This window comes from Manis pentadactyla, chromosome X (genome assembly GCF_030020395.1).
Source record: "Manis pentadactyla isolate mManPen7 chromosome X, mManPen7.hap1, whole genome shotgun sequence".
Lineage (NCBI taxonomy): Eukaryota > Metazoa > Chordata > Mammalia > Pholidota > Manidae > Manis > Manis pentadactyla.
In genome coordinates this window covers 5448379-5460428 of record NC_080038.1, presented here as the reverse complement: position 1 = coordinate 5460428, position 12050 = coordinate 5448379, and the positions used below count along the sequence as shown (strand labels likewise).

The following is a 12050-nucleotide window of genomic DNA, read 5'->3' as shown; positions in this document are numbered from 1 at the left end:
TCCTCACTGCAATGAAATAGCCACCCCTGCTGCACTTTAGAATCACGGCACACGACACTGTAATACTCCACTGCCATCCACGATTCTTTCACACTGTGGGGGACTTCTATTTGAAAGCTCAATACTAACTCATTAACTAGGCCCAATACCGAAAGGACAGTCCCTACTCCTCTCTGACAATCCTTGAAGGCAGCTGTGATTTCAAGAGCATGCCCCAGGAACCTAGCTGCTTAGAGGGTTAAAGCATCCCTTCAACTGGGCGTGCGGGAGAAAGCATTTCATTCAGGCACGCTACATGGGATTTCTCGTTCTGCCAACATAAAGAACCTTACTGTACAGGAAACACAGCAGCCATTTTAAGCACAAAAACCACCACGATGGCATCGGAAGGTGTCACCATCCTTGGGTGGCTTCTCCCGGCAGTGGTGTGCAGCTCAAAACGTGCTCCGGAGCCCACACCAGGGATGTGGGAAATCGCATCTGGTTTAGGAACCACGCTGGGTTTGGCATAACTGGATAGTTGACCATGCTAACCAAGCATTCACCCACCAGACAGAAGCCCATCCCCAAGACGCCTGCTCAGCCACCCCAAATCCGAATCCACCTACCTCGGAGTGCGACGTCCCTCCTCAGCCCGGAATGCAGAATGTTCTCGGTGCTCACCAGGGCCCTCTGCCTGCCATCGCAGTTCGGCCGAGGCTTCCTGCCAAGGGCAGCAGTGAGACACCAAGTGATCAAGCTGCCTCCAAGAAATATGTTATTACAAACCCCGTCATTGTGGGCTTGCCCTGTAGGCCTGGACCACAGAGCCAGTGACGCAGCTGGCTGTCCTGTACTGACACTCGGCCGCAAGGCAGGTGAGCTCTGCCATCCAAAGGGTTTCATCAAAATGACTGAAGGAGACCCTCAGCCCATTTCAGTTCTGGGCGGGAAGAACTCCTACGTGAGTCTGAAGACCGTGGGACATACTGACCAAAATGGTCAAATCAAATACAGCTGCTTACAGCTCACTGGGGCAAAGCCTCAAGTTCCAGGATTTGCCAGTCTGGGATTTTCCTCTCTCCTGACTGAGCCAACATGGAGTTCTTAGTGGCCATGCCACACAGTCCACAGTCCACAGGCCTGCCCAGCAGAGACAACCCCTTGCGTGTCTACTGGCCTTTCAGCCCAGGACACCACAAAGAAGCAGGCAGTTGTCTTCACATGCACGTATCGAATGCGGTGTATTAAATCCTACTGCTTCTTTTTAAAAGCTGCATTTGTTGCTGCAAGGACTATTTTTTTTCTTTGAAATATATACATACAAGTTTAAGAAGCAGAAAAGGCAGAGACAGGGAGAGAGAGCCAGGCTGTGGACTTTAAAACATGCAGAACGCCAGCCATGTAGTGTTCTAGAAGACTGGAAGTAAGCTGTTTACCACAAGTTTTATCAAAACTCTTACTGTAAAAGAGTAATGGTTCAATGCATTGCTTTTCTAATTACTGCCCCAGAGCAATGTTTACAAATATTTGCAAGAAAAAGAATACTAGAAACAATAACTACTACTTTAAGTATTAAGTAACATCAATATTCAAGGAGTGGCTACCATATATTTTGTCTTAAGCCTTTATATAAAGCACCCTTTTTCATTTCAGAGGAAAACTTATCATTTTCTAGAGTTTCCCCCAAATTCTTTGCTTGGTATGAAGGTAGGGGAAAGCTAATCAGGGGGAAAGAAAGTGGAACCAAGAGATGACAAGACTGAGAACTCAAGATGTGGATAAAAATAGGGTGCCCACCAATGAGATATCACCTCACACCAGTTAGGATGGCCAGTATCAAAAAGACTAGGAACAACAAATGCTGACGAGGATGCGGAGAAAGGGGAACCCTCCTACACTGCTGGTGGGAATGTAAGCTAGTTCAACCATTGTGGAAAGCAATTTGGAGGTTCCTCAAAAACTAAAAATAGAAATACCATTTGACCCGGGAATCCCACTCCTTAGAATTTACCCAAAGAATACAAGTTCTCAGATTCAAAAAGACATATGCACCCCTATGTTTATCGCAGGAGTATTTACAATAGCCAAGATATGGAAGCAACCTAAGTGTCCATCAGTAGATGAATAGATAAAGAAGACATGTACATATACACAATGGAATACTATTTGGCCATAAGAAAGAAACAAATCCTACCATTTGCAACAACATGGATGGAGCTAGAGGGTATTATGCTCAGTGAAATAAGCCAGGCAGAGAAAGACAAGTGTCAAATGATTTCCCTCATTTGTGGAGTATAACAAAGCAAAACTGAAGGAACAAAACAGCAGCAGACTCACAGGCTCCAAGAAGGGACTAGCAGTTACTCAAGGAGAGGGGTGGGGGAGGGCGGGTGGGGAGGGAGGGAGAAGGGGATTGAGGGGTATTATGATTAGTACACAATGTGTGGGGGTGTCAGGGGGAAGACAGTGTAGCACAGAGAAGACAGGTAGTGACTCTGTGGCATCTTACTATGCTGATGGGCAGTGACAGCATTGGGGTGTGGCGGGGGACTTGATAATATGGGTGAATGTAGTAACCACAATGTTTTCCTGTGAATTCTTCATAAGAGTGTATATTAATGATACCTTAACAAAAAAAATTAAAAATAGGATGCTCACAATTGCTGTGAAAGTGCCATGTGCCCCTGGGTCCCTTTCTCATAGGCTGACCTTGAGGAGCTGGTATGTGTAGTGCTCAAACAGTTGGATGAGTCACATGACACTGGGCCATTACCTTTTGGGGGCATCCTGTGTCAGGATGGCGGATGGGGGTGGCTGTCCCTGCCGGAGGCCTGGAGCTTACCTGTCTGTAAGGTAAGATGTCTGTGGATGGCGATGACCGGGACCTCTCGTGAAGGTACGGCGGCCTCTTGTGTTGGTCCAGACCCACATCCAGGATGTCATCTGCCGAGTGATACCTCCCAGACCCCCTGGCTTCCAGGGCTTTCCTCTGGTCCCCCCAAGAGGCCTGGTGCTCAGCAAATGTGCCGAGTCTCTGAGATGGTCCCAATTTCCCGGCTCTGCCCTGCCCATGGGCATTCTCCCCACAGGAGGCTGTGTGGGCCCTCCACTGCAGCCCCGCCTCTGCGCCCCCGGACCCAGGGCCTGCCATCTGCCCCAGCTTATTGCTGGGGAGCCCGTGGGGCACCTGCCTCGGCCCAGGCCTCGGGGGAACGCATTTGCTTGTCTCCTCAAAAAACTTCCACCTGTCGGCAAATGTGCCCACAGTCTCCCCAGGAGGACTGGGGTGCTGGTGGGGGCAGTACTCCCCTGAGAGCCCCACCTCGTTCATTTTCTCTGGCTCAGAGTACGACTTCAGTTTCTGCTCTGCTGTGAACCGCCTGCGGCCTCCGATGCGGGGCATGTGCGAGACACCACCTCCACACGCCGCTGGCTTGGCCAGGCCTGTCTCCCGAAAGTGGGGGACAATGTCCAGATCTGTGCTGTGGTCCCCGGCCCTGTGTTCTGGGGACCCCACGCCATGGTCCGCTGGGCTGGGTCCCAAGTCACGGCGCTTAAATGACGTGGCCCGCAGGACCCGGGCTTGGGCCTCCTTCAGGTGGTCTCTGTAGGTACCCGGGAAACCATCTAGGGTGGCACCTGTGGTGCCTCCCAGGTCCGCCGCCCAGCAGCCAGCGTCCTCCCCCATGTCGCTGGTTCCAGCCAGCGTCACCGTGCTCTTGCTTTTCTGCAGCTGGGCCCGCCGCATCTGGATCTCATTCCTCAGGGTGGTGGCGAAACGGTCGCTTCTCCGCATGGGCTTGCCCACCGGGCCAGTGAGCGGCGGCCTCTCTGGGCCACCATTAGGGCTGTTCTCAGGCCGGCCCGACCCTCCTTGGGCCAGCGAGTGCAACAGGGGTGTGTTGCGAGGAGAGATCCTGCTGCCGCCTCCATCAGCCCACGTGAAGCCGTCTGAGATTGTCTTGTTCCCAGGGCTGGCTTTTTGGGGCTCTTCGATGCCCATAAAGCGGCCCTCTGCACCTCCATTCCCTGGGTCAGCCCTGTTGCCATCGTGGGTGCCCAGGGACACGTCATGAGGCCAGTGTTCCTCATGGAGCTGTGTGGCCTGTGTGGCTCCCTGAAGGCACTGTCTTGAGGTCACCCAATAGTAGGGGCTATGCCCACTGCTGTCCCCTTCCTGGTCGGCAGCGCTGGGCCACTGGACCAGAGTGGGGCCGTCACCCTGCAAGCAGTCAATGGGAAGCTCCTGACGGCCCCCAGCAAGGACGACACGTGGCTGCTCCCTCAGTGACAGGGCAGGCCCAGCACCCTCATGAGAGAAGGGGCTTTCATCACTGTGCTGGCGTGCGTGCTGGGACCCAGGAGACAATGGTGGACCACGCACATCCGTGTTGGACAGAGAGGCCTGGAGCTGGCCAGGGACCACTGGGAGGCTGCCCAGTCCGGGTACAGCCACTCTCCTCCCGTTGTTGGGGTGTGCAGGTCTCCACTGCTGCCCAGTGGGCTGCAGCCTGCAGGCACCCCGGGGCTGGGCCTGGGTCAAGCCTGGAAAGTGCTGCACGTTGGCCACTTCTGAGGATGGAGAGCCCTGGGTCTTCTCGTGGCTTTTGGTGGCTGCGAAGCTATCGCTGCGGAGAGGGGGCGCAGGCGGGGGAGGGGAAGAAGGGGCTTTCTTCTTATCTGGAACATACCAGACAGGCCCAAAACTGGACCTCCCAGAAGTGGCCAGCTTGGGCTCAGGGCTGCCCTCCGGCCCTGGGACTTCTACCCTGGCTGGGAAATACCCCAGCCTCTCCTCCAGGCCCTGAGGGTCACTGGGGGCCGGGCCCTGCTGGGCACTGCCTGCCTTGGAGGCCTCCCAAAAGCCTACTTTGTAGAGGATGTTCTCTGCAGAGGAGCCATCGGCCTTGGGCAGGGTGAGGTCCGGCGTGCCGGAGCTGGTGGAAAACGAGCCGTAAGCCGAGTCCCGCTTGTTGTGGCCGCCCAGGTGGTCGATGCTGCTGCTGGACTTGGCGGCTGAAAGGCGTCCAGAGGGGTGGGGCTGGGGGGCGTGGTCCAGGCTGTCCATGCTCCCCAGGGAGCTGAAATGGTCAGATGTGCGCTGCAGATTCGTCTGCTCCCATGCGCCCGACAGGTCATGGGAAGAACAACTAAGGGATGAGAAGAACGACAGGGCACGGTTTGCGTTACAATCAAGTCACAAAGGGAAAAGCAGACAACAGCACCGTGAATAGAGCTGGCCCTCCGAGGAAATGGCAAGGTGCCGGGTGGCGAAAAATCTTCCCAGAATACGATCACTGGACCTCAAGTGTGACCTCATCACATGTAGATGTCAGCATTTTAAAGAGTGACTTTCTGAGGGCAGACTGCATCCTGCCCACCTCAGGCCTTTTCCCAGTTACCTTAAAATGCTGGGTACACACTTCTCACCTGAACACCTGCAGGCTGGCCACAGCCCACAGCAGTCACCAGCAGGCAAAATGCCCATGTGCACACACATGCATCGCCCATCACTAGGTACATACGGCAGCTGGCAAACCACAGCCCTTGAGCTGACAATGGTTTTTAGGTTTTTAAATGGTTGGGGTGGGGAAGCAGTGGGATCAAAAGAGTAATATTTCATGACGTGCGAAAATGTTATGAAATTCGAATTTCAGTGTTCATCAACAAAGGTTGATCAGAACATTCACAGCCATGTGTTTGCAATTTTCGGCTGCTTTCCAGCTACCAGAGCAGAGTTGAGTAGCTGCTGCAGACACTGGCTGGCAGAGCCTGAATGAAGTATTTTTACTAGCTGCCCCTTTGCAGAACATGTTCGTGGACCCCTGGTTTACTATATGAAATGATTCTTCTTACGGATTAACACGAAAGAAGCAACCAAATGAGATTTATAACTTAAAAGGGAAAGTTCAGGGATAATATTTACTTTCCGAAACCCAAATACTGAAGTACTAAGAGCTCCTTCTCAGTCAATGGAATATCCGACAGCGAACTTAAGTGACAGGCTTCATCGGCAAGACCCAGTGGGCTCAGGGGACCGACAAAACCTGACTGCTCAGTGGAGCTGTACCTGAAGGCCACAAACACAGCTTCATAAGTAGGATGAGGTCTCAAAGGAGCAAAAAAAATAATCAGACTTATTATAATAAGCCAGGTGATAAGTGATTAATTAAGGACTTAATTATTCTAAGATAGTGGTAGTGTATATGTGAGGCTGTCAGCTCTCCATGGTAAAACTATTCATCCAGGCAGGTGACCGTTTGAGTTGTACACCCTTTCCTGTTTGGACAGACTGGGCACCCTGCTCAGAAATGGAGCATGTTCTTCCCCATGTTCCCACCCACCCCACCACTCATCCATGAGCCGCTGAGCCCTGCTATAAATAACACTAACACAGATGTGGGCAGCATATGTGTCTCTTTAATCAAGAAACCTCCAAATAGGCTTCTGGTGATCCTGTTACATGAAGTCACTTCAATAATGAAATAAAAGGCCCACATTTCACTTCAGCTTTACCACTCAACTGAGACTGTGGTTTTTTCAAAAATACCCTAGGCTCCCAATACCATCATCTCCTATCACTTCAAATAGGTAATGTTGTATTTGAGATGGATTTCCTTAACGTAAGTACAATTTTACAGGCCAGTATTTACTAACAGCCACAAACTGACTGAGGTAGTTATGTTCACTCCAAACACACAGAGGCAGAAACACACTTAGATATGTGTGCATGATCACACATGCATGCACAGATACACATGCACACACACTTAGATATGAATGCATTCTCACATGTGCGCAGATACCCATGCACATTCATACACAAATAATGTACACCAATACACACACACACGAGCACAGGAAGATGCACATACTCAGACATGCACATTTATCATGCACACAATACCCATGAGCAAATACACACATGCATATACACAGATATGCATGCACTCATACATGCGCACACATACACTGATAGACTCATATGAACAGACACACATACACACCAATACGCATGCATGCTCACACACACATAATGTATACCGATACACACAAGCAGATACACAGTTATGTACATAAATACGCAGGCACTCCTACATGCATACATGCATGCTGATACACCTATGAGCAAAGATACACAGACATGTATACACATATGCATACATATTCACACACAGTGTACACCAATACACATACAAGCACATGAACATACCCCCCAAAGCCACACTATTTGTTGTTACTGTCATCCTTCTAACAGGGGACTAGTGAGGACACTGGCTACTATCCTGAGGTGTCCAGTCAGCACCTTGGGCCTACTAGAAGTTTCCACAAGCCAACACCCCTGTGGTGCTGACACACGCCCAGCTGACATTGACCCTCCTGGCCCAGAAATGCCAGGTCTGGGTAGGAAGGTTGCCCAGAACTCCCCCTCCACCATTTCAGTCTTATGCTCAGTGAGACACCACTTCCAGGCCCTGAAGGCTAGTCGCTGCTCTGGCATGTGGCTGTGAAGCCCCTAGTTTCTCCTCTACATACACAGCACAGACCTGGGGCTTGCAGGTCTGGTATGAAGCTTAACAGAATTGCCTGGGGAGCTTTCGATAAATACACCTGCCCAACCCATACGTGCCTTCTGCTTTCCAATCTACATGTAAAAGTCTCAAAAGGGTGGTGGCATAGCATGGACAGCTGTCCCACTCCACTCAGAACCACCAACTAGGCTGGTCCAAAGGGTTCAGCCAGATCAGGTAGGTCCCCAGGCTCCTGATCTAGCAACTTAACAGCGTAAGTGAGAAAAGCACTCTTGTTCATCCTTGCTCCTGGTGATTTTGTTTTCGAGACTTGTACATCTGCCTGCCAAATGAGAAATTACAAAGTCCTGCCAGTGGCCTTTCCTCATCAGAAAAATCAAGTCACTCTGAAGTCAAGGAAGGTCCTCTCCTGCCAGAGCTGGGAAGCTGTGAGCATATGCAGAACTTCCAACTCTCCAGGCTGGCAGGAAACGCGCACCTACCTCACGTGGTGCCGGCTGCGCCAGGCGGGGCAGGCTCTGGCCGAGGGGAACGGAGATGCCGACGTGTCGAGGTGGCTGTCGGAGAATTTGGTGGCGTGCCAGGAGTGAGGCCTCCAGCTCAGCTCATTCCTCCTGAAAAGGAACACAGACGACTCAGAGATGCCACAGAAAGGCCAGGTTCGTGCCTAGGGAGGCGCAAAAATACACCACACTCCTGGCGCGTGATTCACAGCTTTGCCTCCAGGGCCTTCCGCCGAACCTGCGCACGAACACTCTTCTTAGATTTTTATTAATGCAGAACCTACCTCGATGCACAGTGAGAATCACAGGCTCCCAAAACACAAAGTAGCTCCAAGTCCTCAAAATTTATTCTAAATAGGTAAATATACCTCGCTCCCCTACAATGAGACCACAGACGTCTTCTACCTTACCTGTTTCAGCACAGCTTTGCACAGGGCCCTGAGCATCCTGAGGCGAGGCTGCCCTGGAGAGAAGCTCACGGTCCCCAGCTCAGCTGGCTCACACAGCATTTACACTGCTTCTGTTGACTACTCACCTAAGTAAGTGAAGCGATCTTGTAGTTGACTAGGACTAGCTGATGTGTGCCTCTGAGTCTCTTGGAGTGTCTGTGACGTCACGATGGCCTAGGCCCCAGACCTCAGGCTGTTGGTGCCAGGCCTTTGGAACGTGGTAGGAGCCTTCCTGGGCTCTTCCCCCGCAGCCCCCGCCACCCAATGGGTGGCATATCAATGTTTTGGCTACACCTGCCCAGGTGTAATAAGGTATGTCCAGTTGGAAATCCCTCCAACTGCTGGGTAAATGTACCAGTGCCTCCACGAGAATGCTGCCGTGTGAGGAGACCCACCCACACTCGGTTCTCCTACCTGTTACTTGTTTAATTTGGGACAGAGCTGATCGCTGTGGACAGATTATAGCCCAATCAAGAGTGGAGAAAAACTCAACTGAGTCTCTTCAGGTACTTCAAGGACATCATTCTTCCAAGCAGGCAAAATACAAGAATTCTATGCAATGAAGAATATTAAGGAGGATTAAACCAAAAGGTATTTATTATATAACCTTCTGATGACTCAGATAATTGAGGAAAAATTCATGGATGACAAGACGTGGAACGTATTGACTTTATAATAGTTTCCTGTGAACTAAAGCATAAAACAGATGAATTTGTTATACCACAGAAGTAAATTGATTGTAAAACCAAGACTGTACCTCATAGAATTCCTCAAAATCCTCATAAGGAAGGTCCTGGCCCCATGAATTTCATTTTCAGATGGCTTTTTCTGTGCTACAACTTCTTGCATCTTCCTTTTAGTTAATGAGGAAAATAAGCTAAACTGACTGGAACTGAAGGCAAAGGAAAGAAGAAAAAAAGGAGACTTGGACAAGAAATGCCCTAAACCTTGTGGCAACAGACCTTTCCACCCTGCAACTAGAAGGACTGGGGTATGGCTACCTTTCTGCAGCAGCCACACTCTGTGAAATATATGTTTTCCTTCTTTTTTAGAAGGTAATGTACAGATGCAAGCCTCTATTTCAAAAAGATAATCAACAGTTATGATACGAATGAGGGCTTTCCTAAAAAATATAAATAAACCAATGGAAACACAGTGAAGAGGGTTGTACTACAACCTAGAACTGATGGGATCATGTCTACCAAGGACCGTGAAATTTTCCTAAAATATATGTGCTCTTATCAGGTGCTCTGAATTTCAGACTATATGATGAACGACTTAGGAATTGGGAAAGGTGCCAGCCAGTCTGTCAGCCCTCCGACAACCTGCAGCATTGGATTTGTGTTGGTAACGAGGACCCTGGTCACCTGTCCACCACTCTCCTGAAACGGTGCAGGACAGGAAAGCTCTGGGGACAGGCGTTCTGGCGCCACCTAGCGCTCACACACAGGCATCGACCCTCTGGCTCCGCTTCAAGGAACAAGAGCAGGTTCAAGATTCTGGCCTCCACAAGACTGTGCTGTTTCTTCCTACACCGGGTATGTACTCGGGTGGCTTTAAACGGCCAGTCCCGGGAAACGCGGGGTCCCTGAGGAGCACACACAGGGCCCGGGAAACACCTCCGTGCACTTAGGACAGCCCTGGGCGGGGGAGTGAATGGGGGCTCCCGGCCAACCGCACTGCGCAGTGCCTTCACCTGGGGACACCTGCTGGCTCTAGCCGGTCCTGCCACCGCAGGGACACAGCCGCGTGGGAAATGCCGAACAGGAGTGTGGGGGCCTCCCTCCGTGGCCACGGCAGGCCCGCCCGGAGGCAGTAAGGAAGCCCCTTCTGGGAGCAGGACTCCCAGCGCGGCACAGTGCAACCCAACCGCCCAAGGTTGTGCTTCGGTGCAGGCAGCATGGGCCGGGATTGCAGAAGGAAGTGGGGGTGACCAAAGCTTCCCGCTGTGCAGAGCTCCACAATTCCAGGGGTTCCGGAAAAGCAACCGGCCTTGGCCCCCAGCCACGCCCCCACCACGGTCACTCAGGTGTAGAGGAGAAATCCTTTGCATTCAAAGGGCTAGTGATGTTGGTAAATCTTAAAATACATGCTCATTGTAGAAAATGTGGAACATTTACAGATTAAAAGGCCCAGAGCAAGGAAAATAACCCCTAGCCTAACGTAAAGATAACACAGCTACCTACCATCTCTGTGCCTTTCCGCCCACCTGCTTTTAGACAGTTGAGAGCACCCTGCAGACGTGGTGCGTGCCTTTCTTTGCACAGTCCACCTGCTTTTGAGCATCGTCCCATGCCACTGCCACTCTTCCAAAATATAATCTTTAATCAGTGTATAATAGTCCTTTCAGGTAAATACTGAAGAGCCACAGCACCGAGGATGAACACTGGGCTTTCTGGTAGTCAAGATGACATCATTCCCCTGAAACATTTCCCACAAATTACACATCAGAATTACATCTACTTCAACTTTAAAAAATAATTTTATATGGTAGGTTTTTTTGTTTTTTTGAAAGGATGGCGTTTAGATCATGAATATTAAAAAACTCTAGGCTATCACTGAAAATTAAGAATAGCTCTAGATGTCAAAAATCCATTTTTAAACAGGAATTATTAGAATACATTTCAATGAAATGTTTATTATTCTCATAAAGACTCAGAGCAGAATCCTCTCCTTCCCTACACACACACACACACACACACACACACACACACACCTCGCATGAGTGCTGGGTTATTAATTATTTTCCTAACCATTTCAAATGAAGCAGATAGGTGCTGCCTCACAAATAAACATGGTCTGCATTTGGCCCCCATGAGCTCAGTGGGTCTACAGCCCCAGACCCGATTGCTGGGAGGCCAAGGAGGTCCGGGGGAGGAACGGGGCCTCGGTTCCGGGGCGGCCCTGGCTGAGACTGTGGAGGGGCATGCACGGCGTGTGCGTGGCCTTCGAGCGCACCGGGGCTGGGGAGGACTTGAGAAAAATCAACCGACGGAGGTGCCCTGGGAGCATCTTAGGAGAGAGATCATGTGTGGGAAAGGCCTTCTAGATAAAGGGTGGGCTGGGCAAGACTGCAAATGCTCCTCCACGAGTCCTCGGGGTGACCGGAACAAGCCCCCTGCAGGGAGACCCCAGCGTTTAGGGAGAGGAGAGGGTACAGAGACCCAGGGACAAGTCCCCCAGCGGAGCGCAGGCCAGCATGAGGAGGAGGGGCACCTGGGCTGGAGGAGAGGAGCAGCTGCAAACACCCTCTTTAGTCTTTAAAAAAGGAAACACATAAAAGCACCAGCCTACAGACAGACACAAAGGGACCTCGCTCTGACCCTGCCGCCTCCCTCCCTCTCTGCCAAACTGCAGCAAGACTCTCCTGAGCAGCCTTCTGTCTGGATCCAACTCCCAGAAATCTCCCTGCACCTCCGCTCTGGCCGGCTCTTGGCCTCACTCCGGAACCTTCAGCTGCTCCCAGGAAGGAAGGAAGCCCACGCCCCCAGGTTCTCTGGAGTGTGCTGGGGGGCCAGCAGCATTGCCATCACGTGTGGACGACCTGGGTGGGCTGCATGTGCTTGCCCCAGTCCTCCTGGTCA

General features: G+C 51.2%; 1 protein-coding gene across 3 annotated transcripts in view; it reads right to left on the bottom strand.

Annotated features, from left to right (window-relative positions):
• The window catches only part of SHROOM2 (shroom family member 2), a 112793-nt gene that overhangs the window by 33963 nt on the left and 66780 nt on the right, over window positions 1-12050 (bottom strand). For 2 of the 3 annotated variants that reach the window (XM_036913012.2, XM_036913011.2), the window contains exons 3-5: window positions 7997-8128; window positions 2825-5132; window positions 609-703 (exon numbers count right to left, since the gene is read on the bottom strand). In XM_036913012.2, the coding sequence (XP_036768907.2) occupies window positions 609-703; window positions 2825-5132; window positions 7997-8128 (2535 nt within the window). The remainder of the gene's footprint in view (window positions 1-608; window positions 704-2824; window positions 5133-7996; window positions 8129-12050) is intronic. The other variant, XM_036913013.2, reaches the window with a different exon arrangement.